This window comes from Juglans microcarpa x Juglans regia, chromosome 7S (assembly GCF_004785595.1).
Source record: "Juglans microcarpa x Juglans regia isolate MS1-56 chromosome 7S, Jm3101_v1.0, whole genome shotgun sequence".
NCBI classification, from domain to species: Eukaryota; Viridiplantae; Streptophyta; class Magnoliopsida; order Fagales; family Juglandaceae; genus Juglans; species Juglans microcarpa x Juglans regia.
The window spans coordinates 1,324,040-1,337,993 of NC_054607.1; the positions used below are offsets into that span (position 1 = coordinate 1,324,040).

Genomic DNA, 13,954 nt, shown 5'->3' on the forward strand with positions numbered 1-13,954 from the left:
TGGAAGTACTCATAAATAATTTTATTCTTTTTTTTCCCCCTGAATGCAGGCCCTCAACTCCCCTTACTTTGGTAACACATCAAACAACCTGCGCAACCAGCAGTGTGTAAGTACCCATGTTTCTTGAAGCATAATCTCTAGATCTATAAATAAACATCAGACATACACACGCACACACGCACGCACAAAGAATGCACAGGTTTCCTGAAGCATAAACAACTTGAGAGAGTTTTAACAATATAGGTGTAGGACTTTCAACAATAGATGCTGTAAAGGGGCGTTTGCAATGATAAAATGGAGAAAGGGCCAATCTCCATCCCCTAAGCCGCAATACCCATCACAAAATCCAAAATAAGCCTCCAAATTCATCTCTCTCAGTATATAAGCAGAACTCAATAATGCAAAAGGAAAAATGGTAGTGGAGTTGCCTATGAAGCTGAGCAGACGGGCAGCGCTGGGCAGAGGGAGGAGCGAATGCGGGGCGGCGCTGGGCAAACTAAGGAGCGAACGAGGGCAGCTTTGGATAGAGGGAGGGGCATCGCGGGGTGACGCTGGGCTAGCAGAGGGAGGGGCGACGCAACTTGGGTGGGCAGAGGAGGCGCGGGGGTGGAGAGGAGAGCAAATTCGAAAGAAATGGCCTCTTCTTCCCCTTTCACGAGCATTTCAGCGTGGAGGGAAATTTTTTTGAAAAAAATAGCAAAATTACACGTCACGTGTACGGTGTGGTTTGCTACAATTGCTGATCCGTTGCTTTTCTCATTCCCTTTTTGCTTCACCGGAAGAAGCTGTGACTGTCGCAAGAGACGTATGGTTCAACGAGGTTGAAGTTGATGCCGGTGATTCCACCCCTTCTTCGCTCCAGTTGAGTTCATCATAAAAAAATTTAGTCTAAATACGCTTGCTTTATTTTCGTTCGAGTGGTGGAAGTTTAGTATATATGAATACTGAGCATCATAAGATCACCCATGACATGAAGATTAGATTGTAAAAGAAATTGGGCATTGAAATGTGTTTGGGTTTGGGTTTTTGAAAAAGGGGAGGAGGAATAAGATGAAATGGCTCAAGGATAAGTCTTGTCTCGATATCCTCTATCACTGAAAAACCAATGATCGATGACTTCAAGATGTAGAGGGAGAGAAGCTTAACATCATTTTGTTAAATCAATATAATATTGTATTTGATCAACGTATCATTGGTTTCTCTTCTGGGAAAAAAAACCTGCATTCTTGCTCATTCATCTGATATTTTTTCTGGAATCTGGGTTTGTGTACTGATGCAACTTCAATCAAGAAAGGGTAAAGATCGAAGAAGAAAGAAGCAGAATACTTCTGATTTTATTCCATATTTCACTGTACATCAGGTTACCATCTATTTATATACAATGAGTTAACTAACTCATAGTAAAAAAGACTAAAACAGAAAGTAACTAAACTATAACAGAAAGTAACTGAACTATATAGGAGGACTAAACAGGAATTTACAACTTAGACTAAAAATGAAATTTATCATTTACAATAGTCCCCCTCAAGATGAATGATATATATTATGAACATTCATCTTGGACAGCAAAGAATGAAAAACATTGGAACCAAGAGGTTTAGTTAACAAATCTGCAAGCTGATGAGAAGATGAAACATGCAATGTTCTGAGCAGTCCAGCTTGAATTTTTTCTCTAATAAGGTGACAATCCATTTCAATATGCTTTGTTCTCTCATGAAAAACGGGATTGGCTGCAATATGGAGTGCAGCTTGGTTGTCACAAAATAACAGAGATGGCTGAGAATGAGACTGGTGAAAATCATTAAGCAAAGACTTTAACCATGTTAATTCACAAACTGCATAAGCCATGGATCGATATTCTGCTTCTGCAGAGGATCTTGATACAGTAGTTTGCTTCTTGGATTTCCAAGAAATCAGTGATTCACCAAGAAATACACAGTAGCCAGAAATAGACCTTCTTGTATCAGGACAACTTCCCCAATCTGAATCAGCAAAGGCTTTCAAGTGAACTTTAGATGATGCTGGAAAAAAAATACCTTGGCCTGGTGCCATCTTTATATATCTGAGTATTCTGAGAGCAGCTTGTATGTGAGGAACTCTAGGAGATTCTAAAAATTGACTCAAGTAATGAACTGAGTAAGTGATGTCTGGCCTAGTGTGAGTGAGATATAACAACCTGCCTATAAGTCTTCTGTAGGCAGTTGTGTCTTCAAGTAATTTTCCATCAGACTTGGAAAGTTTGCAGTGTGAATCCATGGGGAAATTTACTGGCTTAGAAGCCAATAAACCAGCATCATATATCAATTCCAGTGCATATTTTCTTTGACAAATGGAAATGCCCTTTTTGGATCGAGCTATTTCCATCCCTAGGAAATATTTGACAGGACCTAAATCCTTTAGTTTAAAGTGTGCACTTAAAGACTCTTTGATAGTCTGAACAACAGAAATGTTACTACTGGCCAATAGTATGTCATCTACATACACCAAAAGAGCCACAAAACAATCATCTGTTTGCTTAGTAAACAACGAATAATCTGATTTGGATTGTACAAATCCCAAATCAACCAAGGCTGCAGTGAACTTTGAGTTCCACTGCCTAGACGCTTGTTTCAATCCATACAAGGATTTCTGCAGCTTGCAAACTCGAGTATCCCCTTTTTAAGATACCCAGGTGGTGGTTTCATATAGACTGTTTCATCTAAATCACCATAGAGAAATGCATTGTTTACATCCAAATGCACTAGATGCCAGTTATGAATTGCTGCCAAAGATAGAAAACACCTCACTGTCACCATTTTTGCAACTGGGGAAAAAGTTTCTAAGTAATCAAGCCCTTCCCTTTGAGTATAACCTTTGGCAACTAATCTTGCCTTATACCTCTCAATCGAGCCATCAGCATTAAACTTAGTTTTATAGACCCACTTACAACCAATGGAATTTTTATCTGGTGGAAGGTCAGTGATAGTCCAGGTATTATTTGATTCTAAGGCAGCTAACTCAATGGACATGGCATCTCTCCAATGAGGATGCTTAACAGCTTGATGATAAAAATCAGGTTCTTTTTGAGATGAGATAGAGATGCTAAAAACTCTATGAGAAGGAGATAAATGCTTATATGATAAAAATTCAGAAATGCTGTATTTGTTACCTGAAGTTATATCAATTGAGCCAGGAGATGATGTGGTAGAGGTAGAAGCTACTGAAGATGCTAAATTGCAGTGATAATTTTGCAAATAAGCAGGAGTTTTGTGCTGTCTGGTGGATTTTCTAAGAGGAGGGAATTGGATCATATCTTGTAGTGAAAGAATGTGTGGATTTTGACTTAAATCACTTAAGGATTCTGATATAGAAACAGAATCTGAATTAATATTGGAATCATTTGACAAGCAATTATTATTTGGAATGTTGGAAGAATGTGATATATGATCTGTAACTGGATGAGGCAATACTAACTCAGATGGTAAGCAAGTCTGTTGTGAATAAACTTTGGTCTGAAATGGAAATATATGCTCATGGAAAACAACATCTCGAGAAACAAAAAAACTGTGAGAGTCTAGATCATATAATTTGTATCCTTTTGTTCCAAAAGGATAGCCAACAAATATACATTTTCTAGCTCTAGGAGAAAATTTGGATCTGTTATTGCTTAAAGTAGAAGCATAGCATAGACAACCAAAAACTTTAAAATGATTGTAAGAAGGAATATCACCATAAAGAATCTGTTGTGGTGATTTGTTGTTGAGAATATGAGATGGAATGTGATTAATGATGTGAGTTGCTGTTAAAACGCATTCTCCCCAAAAATTTAATGGAACATTTGATTGAAATTTTAAAGCTCTTGCAACATTCAAAAGATGTTGATGTTTTCTCTCAACAATTGAATTTTGTTGAGGAGTCTCAACACAAGAAGTTTGATGTATAATCCCTTTTGAATTGAAAAAATCTCTCATAAAAAATTCTAAACCATTATCTGTTCTTATACACTTTATTTTCTGCTGAAACTGTGTATAAACCAGATTGTAAAAAATTGGAAGAATGTGTTTAACCTCACATTTAGATTTCATTAAGTACACCCAAGTTGATCTAGAATGATCATCAACAATTGTTAGGGAATACTTGAAACCATCATGAGTAGGTATTGAGAAAGGACCCCATATATCACAGTGAATTAAACGAAAGGATGAACTAGGTTTGTAAGAATGAACTGGAAATGACAATCGTTTCTGTTTTGCCAAAGGGCAGATTGTACAATGATGCTCATGTACAAGTTTATTTGAAGGAAAATTTGGAATTGACCTTGAAAGAACTAACAATCTCGAAGATGATGGATGACCTAGTCTACTATGCCACAGATGGTAAGTAGAATCTGAAATGGAATTTACATTAGATGAAAGTATGGAATTAACAGTTGTATTGTCTGATGATTGTTGTAAGAAGTAGAGACCAGCTGCTTTTCTACCCTTCCCAATCATCTTCCATGGGGTAAGGCCCTGTATATAGCAAATCTCAGGCATAAAAATAAAGCAACAATTCTGATCAGATGTAAGCTTAGTTACTGAAAGAAGATTATATGCAAAACTAGGAACACATAAAACATCTTTCAATACTAAGCCTTCTGATAAATGGACAGTACCAAGATGTGTTACTGTAACATTTTCTCCATTTGGCAATTTAACAAAAGTATTAAGAACTTGTGTGATTGTGGTAAAAAGATTAATAGAATGGATAATGTGGTCTGTAGCACCTGTATCTATGATCCAAGTGCTAGAAGCAGATGTTAAATTCTCATTTTTCATAGATGAGAAAGTTGAATGAGAAACTGTATTACCTGAAAAGGAAGACAAAGGATTTGATGTGGATAGGACATTAGCTGCCTGATGACTGGTTTTGGATGGTTCAGTTGATTGTGGTCGAATTAATGCCAATAGTTGCTGATACTCTTCTTGAGAGAAAGACATACAATGCTGATCAAAGGGTGTACTCGAGGGTTGAGTCATAACTTGGTTTGCTGATGAAACTTTTCCCTTTTGTTTGAAACTTGGAGGGTATCCATGTAATTTGTAACACTTGTCTACTGTGTGATTGGTCATTCCACAGTGAGTACACAATACTTTTTCTCTTATGTACTGTTGTTTTCCAGTGTTATTCTTTGAAGCTTCAACTCTTTTGTTCATGAAAGCTACATTAGGTTGAAAACCTACTCTTCCCATAGAACCAACCTCCCTTTGTTTCTCTTCTTGGATTACCAAAGAAAAAACTTTGGTAATTGATGGTAAGGGTTCTATCAACAAAATCTGACCCCTAACATGAGCAAATTCCTCATTCAACCCCATCAGAAACATGATTACATGTTGGCGTTGATGATATTCAAGAAATATACGAGCAGCACCACAACTACAATTTTTATATGCCCCACATGTACAGCTAGGTATTTGATTATAATTCATAAGCTCATCCCACAAACACTTAAATTTTCGATAATAGACACTCACCGAGATTTGATCTTGAGTTAAAGAAGACAGCTCTTTTTGCAACTGGAAAATCCGTGGTCCATTGCCTTGAGAGAACTGATGCTTCAACTCATCCCACATATCCTTAGCAGTTTTCGCATAGACAACGGTTTCTCCAATATCTCTTGACACTGAATTGAGAATCCATAATAAAACCATGCTGTTACACCGATCCCATTTAGGATATGAAGAATCTGCTTCAACTGGTTGGGGAATCGCACCATTGATGAAGCCTATCTTGTTCTTGGCCTTTAAAGCCATTTCCATTGATCTACACCAACTATTGTAGTTGTCTCCCGTAAGAAGATTCGAGACCAAAATCGAGCCAGGAGAATCTCCATTTTGGAGATGAAATGGACTGGAAGAATCCTCTGAAACAGAGGAAGAACTAGAAGAGCTAGAAGAGCTAGCCATTCTTGCAGCGGAAAAACGGATCTTGTAGTGAATCCGAAGCAAAACCCTAAGATTATTGCTCTGGTACCATGATGCAACTTCAATCAAGAAAGGGTAAAGATCGAAGAAGAAAGAAGCAGAATACTTCTGATTTTATTCCATATTTCACTGTACATCAGGTTACCATCTATTTATATACAATGAGTTAACTAACTCATAGTAAAAAAGACTAAAACAGAAAGTAACTAAACTATAACAGAAAGTAACTGAACTATATAGGAGGACTAAACAGGAATTTACATCTTAGACTAAAAATGAAATTTATCATTTACAATAGTCCCCCTCAAGATGAATGATATATATTATGAACATTCATCTTGGACAGCAAAGAATGAAAAACATTGGAACCAAGAGGTTTAGTTAACATCCACCCCTTCTTCGCTCCAGTTGAGTTCATCATAAAAAAATTTAGTCTAAATACGCTTGCTTTATTATCGTTCGAGTGGTGGAAGTTTAGTATATATGAATACTGACATCATAAGATCACCCATGACATGAAGATTAGATTGTAAAAGAAATTTGGCATTGAAATGTGTTTGGGTTTGGGTTTTTGAAAAAGGGGAGGAGGAATAAGATGAAATGGCTCAAGGATAAGTCTTGTCTCAATATCCTCTATCACTGAAAAACCAATGATCGATGACTTCAAGATGTAGAGGGAGAGAAGCTTAACATCATTTTGTTAAATCAATATAATATTGTATTTGATCAACGTATCATTGGTTTCTCTTCTGGGAAAAAAAAACCTGCATTCTTGCTCATTCATCTGATATTTTTTCTGGAATCTGGGTTTGTGTACTTTTCATTTTTGATCGTCAAAGTTCTTATCTTTTTGAAATGCTATTACACAATAGTTGCTTTAAAACTAAAATTTTAGAGAATATTACAGAGGATCCTGATCAAGATAGGTATATGTGTATGTAGTGAGCTGGTACTGCACTTTTGAACTGCTAAAATCAATTGTAAAATTGGGATTTGTTACAGGAGATTCGGGCAAGAGATGAACCATACTTCATGAATCTAGCTATCTAAAGAATCGATCTCATTATTGAATCATTATTTTCGGGTTAGATATTGAATGCAGGATTAGTCTCCTCAAATGCATGCATGCCATCCTTAACTTGTTTTAAACGTCTTCAAGGTGTGAGACGCTTGTCGTGTCTGTGGCCATAACATGACAAAATGTGAGAAGGCTGGGAAACTGGTGAATTTCTATATAGAAAAATGTTACTTTGCCCACTCTATCTACCTCCTCATTTTGACACTTTATGTATTTTTTTTTTTTTACTTAATAGTTAATGAAGTGAATATTAGTATATTGATTTTTTTTATATATTTTTTTAAAATGTCTTAAAATGATAAAAAAAAATATGAACAAAAAAATTGAAGAAAAAAAAAAAGAGAATTTTGAACTAATGGAGGAGTGCATTCTGAGCGGCATAGTAGCACCGCTCTTTCTATATATATGGGTGGTTGTATGCTGCTATCTTGGAATTGTGTTTGCTTGGAATTAAAGATTAAGATTACTTCCTCGTGTTTTCGTAGGTTGTGAACAAAGACTAGGAGAGTGTACGTGGAAAAATGCAGGCTGTGAAGGACAAGCTGCAAGACATGAACGCTATGCGCAAGGCCAAGGCCGCAGTAAAGGAAGAAGAGATGGTAAGAAAGAAGCATAAGAGATCTTCTACAATTTTGAGTTTTCTGAGTTAAACATTTTATACCATAAGGAAAGATATAGATACAATGTGAATGATAGATACAATGCCGAGGCCGTAGGTTGTAGAAAATGTTCTTGATTCGAGAGAGGAACACCATTATAATGTGATAAACACATCATAAGGTGATTAAACTCATAATTTCTAAACAATTCCAAGTTCAAGTTTGGTCAATTTAAACTTATGAGATATAATAATTAATCAAACCGAGATCATGCATGTAGGCTGAAAAAGATTTAGCAAAAGCCAAAATGGAGGTTGCACATAAGGTAAGACTGGCGAAAGAGGCTGAAGCCGCGATGGAGTTGCATGCAGTAGCCAGGGCTGGGGAGAAGGCAGAAAGGGATCGGAGGTATCCAAGCATGCCCCCAAGAATCCAAATGCCAGCGCCGGTGTCGACTCGACGGACAAGGGTGCTATGGCATTTGGAAATAGTTGCCCTATTGATGGAGCTTGCGAGCCTCCTCATACTAGTGGATAAAGAGATATATATATATATACACACACACAAAAATAGCTCATTTTTTGTACCATTGATCCAAACATTTCCCGATTAATTATAAATTAAGTTGTATTAAACCAACTTTAGACACGCTGTGGAAGGTGAATGTAATTTATTCTTGACTCCTTATTGATTTTTTTTTCTTTTAATAATAATTTTTTTAAAAAAAAAAAAAGCTAGGCCATGACCATTGAATGGTCACATATAGATGTTTCCAATTTATTGATTCCTAAAGGTCTTCAAGATAGGGAGACATTTTTTGGGATGGTCTCACTTTAATCATTTGAAAAACTTTTTGTCGAATATTATTAAGGAATCAATTATATTTTATGTGTGCAATTAGTTTGCCAACTGATCAATATGTACAATATATATATATATATATATATATATATATATATATCGTTGTTATAATCCACAATCTTGCTCGATTTATCGGATTTAGATTTCTTAAAGTTTTTCCTCGAGAATTTAGAGTGGGATAAATAAATATATAAAGTCATGAGTTTTACAACAATAATAAATATTTCAACTGAATTTATTTATTTATTTATTCATTCTAAATCTTAAAATTCGAAGAAAAATTTAAAGAAATCTTGACATACATATATATATATATATATATATGTATATGTATATATGTTTGCACCTGACTGATCTTAATATTCCATCATTTAATATATGAATTGTCCTACGTACATGCATGTATTCCTCAATTTATTTAGTATAATTCGTTGTGTCAAAGCCAGGTCAATCTCAGCTAGCTAGTATTTAATTTCATTCTTATTCCGACAAAATAATAATGTAATTAATTAATGAGTTTGGATGAGTACTTGTCCTACATTAATTAATGACAACATGAATTAATTATATTCCTCAACTTATTTATTTATAAGTATAATTAACTGTATGGCGACAAGTCATGCAGTCGTACGTCTCACCTAGCTAGTATATATTTTCACTCGTATTTCTCATTTATGACAAAATAATAAGGTAACTAATTAATGACTTTATAAGATTTTCTAGGTTGAATTTTAAAGAAGGTTTAATATTACAATTTCAGCATTAATTACTTTATAATTAGGCCATGCATTTTAGATTTCGCCAAATTAATATTCAGCCTTTACATTAATTGACACTTAATTTATAAATATAAAATTAACAATACCAATTAACTTTCTTGGTGGCATTATTTATTGGTTGTACAAGCTTTATAGATCAGCCATGGCTGTCACAGTACTGAATTGTACCAGCAAATGCGCAAGATCATCGGTGCCATTGTAGCATGCCAAATATATATGGCGACTTTTAATTGATTTTCCAAACAATAGATAGAGCTCCTATAATAATAATAATAATAATAAAAGAAGAAGAAGAAGAAGATAATAGAGCTAGTGAAACCCACCTCCATGCCAAGTTACCAACCAATCAGAACCTTTAATTTCGAATGCTTAAGAACTGTTTGGTCTTGGATTGAGCCCTTTATTGCTTGAATTTTAGATAAAGATCTTGAAAGAAGATAGACGCGACGTATAGACCCCGTATATTTGACTAATATATATAATAGTTCATATGGATCCCTATATATAATTCAATGCTCGTAAACTTGGCAACATATCATTGTTAGATGGCCGGGCATTGTATTGTGTCTTTGTCTCTTTCAAAAAAATTAGATCGATGATATCGCGAGCATACCAACGCTTCGAGTCGGGATAGAATTCACCCATGATCTCGTCCTACATTGCATCAAGACAACTTTATACTGAGGTTTGTATATGAGTTCAAATTTTAAAGCCTCCAAATTATTCGATTTCATCCATGAAATCTGAAATAATATAGAGATATGGTTATAATGTCTAGAGAATATAAATATTTAGAAATCAAATACTTGTCCGATTATTTATGAGAATCTTAAAAAACAATAAATTGTCCAACCAATTTGAATCTTCTATTATTTAAATATACAATCTACCACATTAATACAAGCACCTTCTTCACTCTATATATACCATGCTTTTTTGAGGAAACAATTGCCATAATTTAACCCCATACATATTTTCTTTGAGAAATCATCTTTTCAGAGATCTAGCCATGACAAGAAAGAAAGTAAATTTTGCATACATATCAAATGATAGTGCGAGGAAGGCCACTTTCAAGAAAAGGAAGAAAGGGCTGTTGAAGAAGATGAGTGAGCTGAGTACCCTTTGTGCAATCCAAACATGTGCAATTATTTATAGTCCCTACGATCCAGAACCTGAGGTTTGGCCTTCCCCCTTGGGGGCGCAAAGTGTGGTTGCAAGGTTTAAGAACATGCCTGAGGCGGAACAGAGCCGAAAAATGATGAACCAAGGAAGTTTCTTGAGGCAAAGGATAACCAAATTCGAGGAGCAAGTGAAGAAGCAGCAAAGAGAGAATCGAGAGAGGGAGATGACCCAAGTCATGTACAAGAGCTTGGTTGGTAATCAAGGGCTGCAGAATCTGGGTGTTGTGGACTTGAACGACTTGGGATGGGTAATAGAGAAAACTATAGATGCGATTGACGAGAGAATCAAGTCGCTTCGAGAACAGATAATGCCTCCTCCCCAAGTCGTGACTGCAGGGACGAGCAGTGGCCATGACGTTTATCCTACTAATCAGGAGAACTATGGTGACGCCACAAAGAACATAGCTGATATGGCTATGGATGTTTATACGCCCAATCAGCAGTTCATGTCAATGGTTCCGGACGTGGGTTATGGATTGAGGAACGAAGATATGGCAATATCTCAGAATCCTCAATGGTTAGTGGAGTTGCTAAGAACGAATGAGAACGTGGGTTTTGGCAAGAACGAAGATCACAAGCTGCCTTTCTCATACAATAGTAATAACAGTACTTTGTGGTCTACTTTTGAACATTTCCCCTAAATAGTGAAAAAAATGAAATTTCTGGTTCATTGTGACACAGATAATCTGAATAAAAGGAGGCAACGCATGCAAGTATTGATCAGTGAGTCTCAAATAATCGTATTAAAAGTACGCGTGTATGCCTCATTTCCTTTCCTTCAAAGGGTTTCCTATATATATTATATATATATATATATAGGATATGAACCATCATGTACTTGCAATTGGTGTCTTTCTTTCTTTTTCTTAATTATTTTTTGTTTAATTCTAAATTAGTTTGAACGCCAAATTAAAAAGATTTTGGGTCTTATTAGATCTGCGCGTTGCATGCATGCAGTTCCATTAATCATTTTTATATTCATATGAATGATATGATCATCCTTAATTTGTGCCCAAATTGAATATTCTTATTTTTTTGTGATAATAAACCCAATTCGTTGTGTTTGGATTCGGCTTCGGCCTGCTGGATCTCTTTTTTGTTGTAATATTTCTTATATATTCAATAAAATTTTGATTAAAGAAAAAGTTATCTTTGATATACCATATATATATATATATATATATATATATATATAAACAATATTCATGACTAGGAGGGCTTAACCTTTTTCATAACAAATTATTTCCATTTGTTGCACGAATTTAATTTGCAAGAATGTTGACGCGGCTCCCTCCTCTATATATATATTTCGTAATAATATTGATATTGTGCTGTCAAACTTTCAATAAACTTTTAAAAAGAATGTTACGTATAGTCGTGGAGTGTGTAAGTATTGAGCAATTATTTTGAAAAAAGAGCATGGTCTACTATTAAAAAATTATTTTTTTTCATATAGATCCTATATTTATTTACTTTTTAAAAAGTGATTATGCAGTGCTTGTCTACTCACGACTGTAACTTTCATTTCTAAACTTTTAATAGTTTATAGAAGGGCGAAACTACAAACTATTCAATCATTTAATATATGAATTGTCCTACATTAGTGACAACACGTATTCCTCAATTTATTTAGTATGATTAGTTGTGTCAACGCGGCCAATCAAGTAGCTAGTATTTTCATTCTTATTCGATCCCTTATATATGACAAAATAATAATGTAATTAATTAATGAGTTTGGATGAGTTGTCCTACATAATTAAATAATTAGTATGACAACATTTAATATTTCTCAATTTATTTAGTACAATTAATTGTCTCGGAGCCAAGTCAGCCTCAGCTAGATTTTATAATAAAGTAAATAGTTATAAATGAGTTTAGATTTTATAGGTTGATTTTTAAGGAATGTTTATTATAATTCCAACATTAATTACTTTATAATTAGGCCATTTAGATTTCGCTAAATATTCAGCCTTTACATGATTAATTGACACTTGCAAGACCATTGATTTCTCTTCAGTTTCTAGTATGTCACTTAATTTATAATTAATAATATAAATGAAATTTTAGAGAAAAACTTTGGAAGAAGATAGACGCAACGTGTAGACACCGTATAATTGAATTCCTATATATAATACAATGCTCATAGACTCGGCAACTTAACATCATTAGATGGCCGCACGCGCGTTGTGTCTGTTTCATTCATAAAAATTAGAACAGTAATATCACAAGGATCCCGTCGCTTCGAGCCGGAATAAGATTTATCCATGATCTTATTCTACATTGCATCAAGACAACTTTATATTGAGGTTTGTGTAAGAGTTCAATTAGCTTCAAAGCCTTCAAATTCTGACTTCATCCATGGAATCCAAAATGATACAAAAATATAGTTATAATGTCTGGAGAATATATATATATATATATATATATATATATATATATATATATATACACACATTCAGAAATCCACATACCTGCCTAATTATTTATGAGAATCTTAAAAAACTATAAATTGCCCAACCAATTCTTATCTTCTATTATTCAAATATGCAATCTACCACATTAATACAAGCATCTTCTTCACTCTATATATACCATGCTTTTATGGAGAAAAATTTGACAGACATTAACTCATACATATTTTCCTTGAGAAATCATTTCCTCATAGAACTAGCCATGACAAGAAAGAAAGTAAATCTTGCATACATAGCAAACGATAGTGCAAGGAAGGCCACTTTCAAGAAAAGGAAGAAGGGTCTGTTGAAGAAAATGAGTGAGCTGAGTACCCTGTGTGCAATCCAAACATGTGCAATTATTTACAGTCCATATGACCCTGAACCTGAGGTTTGGCCTTCTCCCTTGGGGGCACAAAGCGCGATTGCGAGGTTTAAGAGCATGCCTGAGATGGACAAAGCAGAAAAATGGTAAACCAAGAAAGTTTCCTGATGCAAAGGATAACTAAAGCGGAGGACCAACTGAAGAAGCAGCAAAGAGAGAGCAGAGAGTTGGAGATGACCCAAGTCATGTACAAGAGCTTGGTTGGAAATCAAGGGCTGCAAAATCTGGGTGTTGTAGACTTGAACGACTTGGGATGGCTCATAGAGAAAACTGTAGAGGAGATTGACGTGAGAATCAAGTCCCTTCGAGGACAAATAATGCCTCCTCCCCAAGTCGTGACTGCAGGCCATATTAATCGTACCGGTCAGGAGATATATGGTGACAATCAGCACTTGTCAGAGGAGTTCAAACCCAATGATCATCAGATGAACGCGGGTCTTCGATTGAGGAACGAAGAGATGACAGCATCACATGATGATGAGAATCCTCAATGGCTAATTGAGATGCTGAGATCGAATGAAAACGTTGGGAGGAACGAAGGCTGCATGCTGCCGTATGCATTCAATAATAACATTAACAGTTTGTGGTCTACTTTTAATTTCCCCTAAATAGTGAAAAAAAAAAATGCACCTTCTGATATTTCATCGTTACACAGATTATAATCTCATGAATAAAAGGA

The 13,954-nt window shown here is 35.1% G+C and overlaps 2 protein-coding genes and 1 pseudogene across 3 annotated transcripts; all 3 read left to right on the forward strand.

The window, feature by feature from the left end:
• Positions 1-6,329: 6,329 nt before the first annotated feature.
• On the forward strand, positions 6,330-8,381 carry LOC121241244. 2 transcript variants are annotated; one of them, XM_041138932.1, is made up of 3 exons: positions 6,330-6,349; positions 7,506-7,619; positions 7,900-8,381. In XM_041138932.1, exons 2-3 carry the CDS (start codon positions 7,542-7,544, stop codon positions 8,230-8,232), a joined length of 411 nt encoding a protein of 136 aa, XP_040994866.1. In that variant the 5' UTR covers positions 6,330-6,349; positions 7,506-7,541; the 3' UTR covers positions 8,233-8,381. The 2 variants fall into 2 exon arrangements, 1 of the variants encoding a protein (XP_040994866.1); XR_005935690.1 differs by lacking the exon at positions 6,330-6,349 and adding an exon at positions 6,446-7,164.
• Positions 8,382-10,268: 1,887 nt separating this feature from the next.
• LOC121241430 (agamous-like MADS-box protein AGL80) lies at positions 10,269-11,081 on the forward strand. The gene has a single exon (XM_041139184.1). It carries the CDS (start codon positions 10,269-10,271, stop codon positions 11,079-11,081), a length of 813 nt encoding a protein of 270 aa, XP_040995118.1.
• A 1,940-nt stretch (positions 11,082-13,021) lies between these two features.
• On the forward strand, positions 13,022-13,954 carry LOC121241559 (annotated as a pseudogene).

Excerpts from the sequence above, each read along its gene's own strand:
- LOC121241430 (XM_041139184.1), top strand. The coding sequence starts at position 10,269 with ATGACAAGAAAGAAAGTAAATTTTGCATACATATCAAATGATAGTGCG.
- LOC121241244 (XM_041138932.1), top strand. The coding sequence starts at position 7,542 with ATGCAGGCTGTGAAGGACAAGCTGCAAGACATGAACGCTATGCGCAAG. Across the intron at positions 7,620-7,899 it reads CAGTAAAGGAAGAAGAGATG|GCTGAAAAAGATTTAGCAAA; the intron begins GTAAGAAAGAAG and ends TCATGCATGTAG.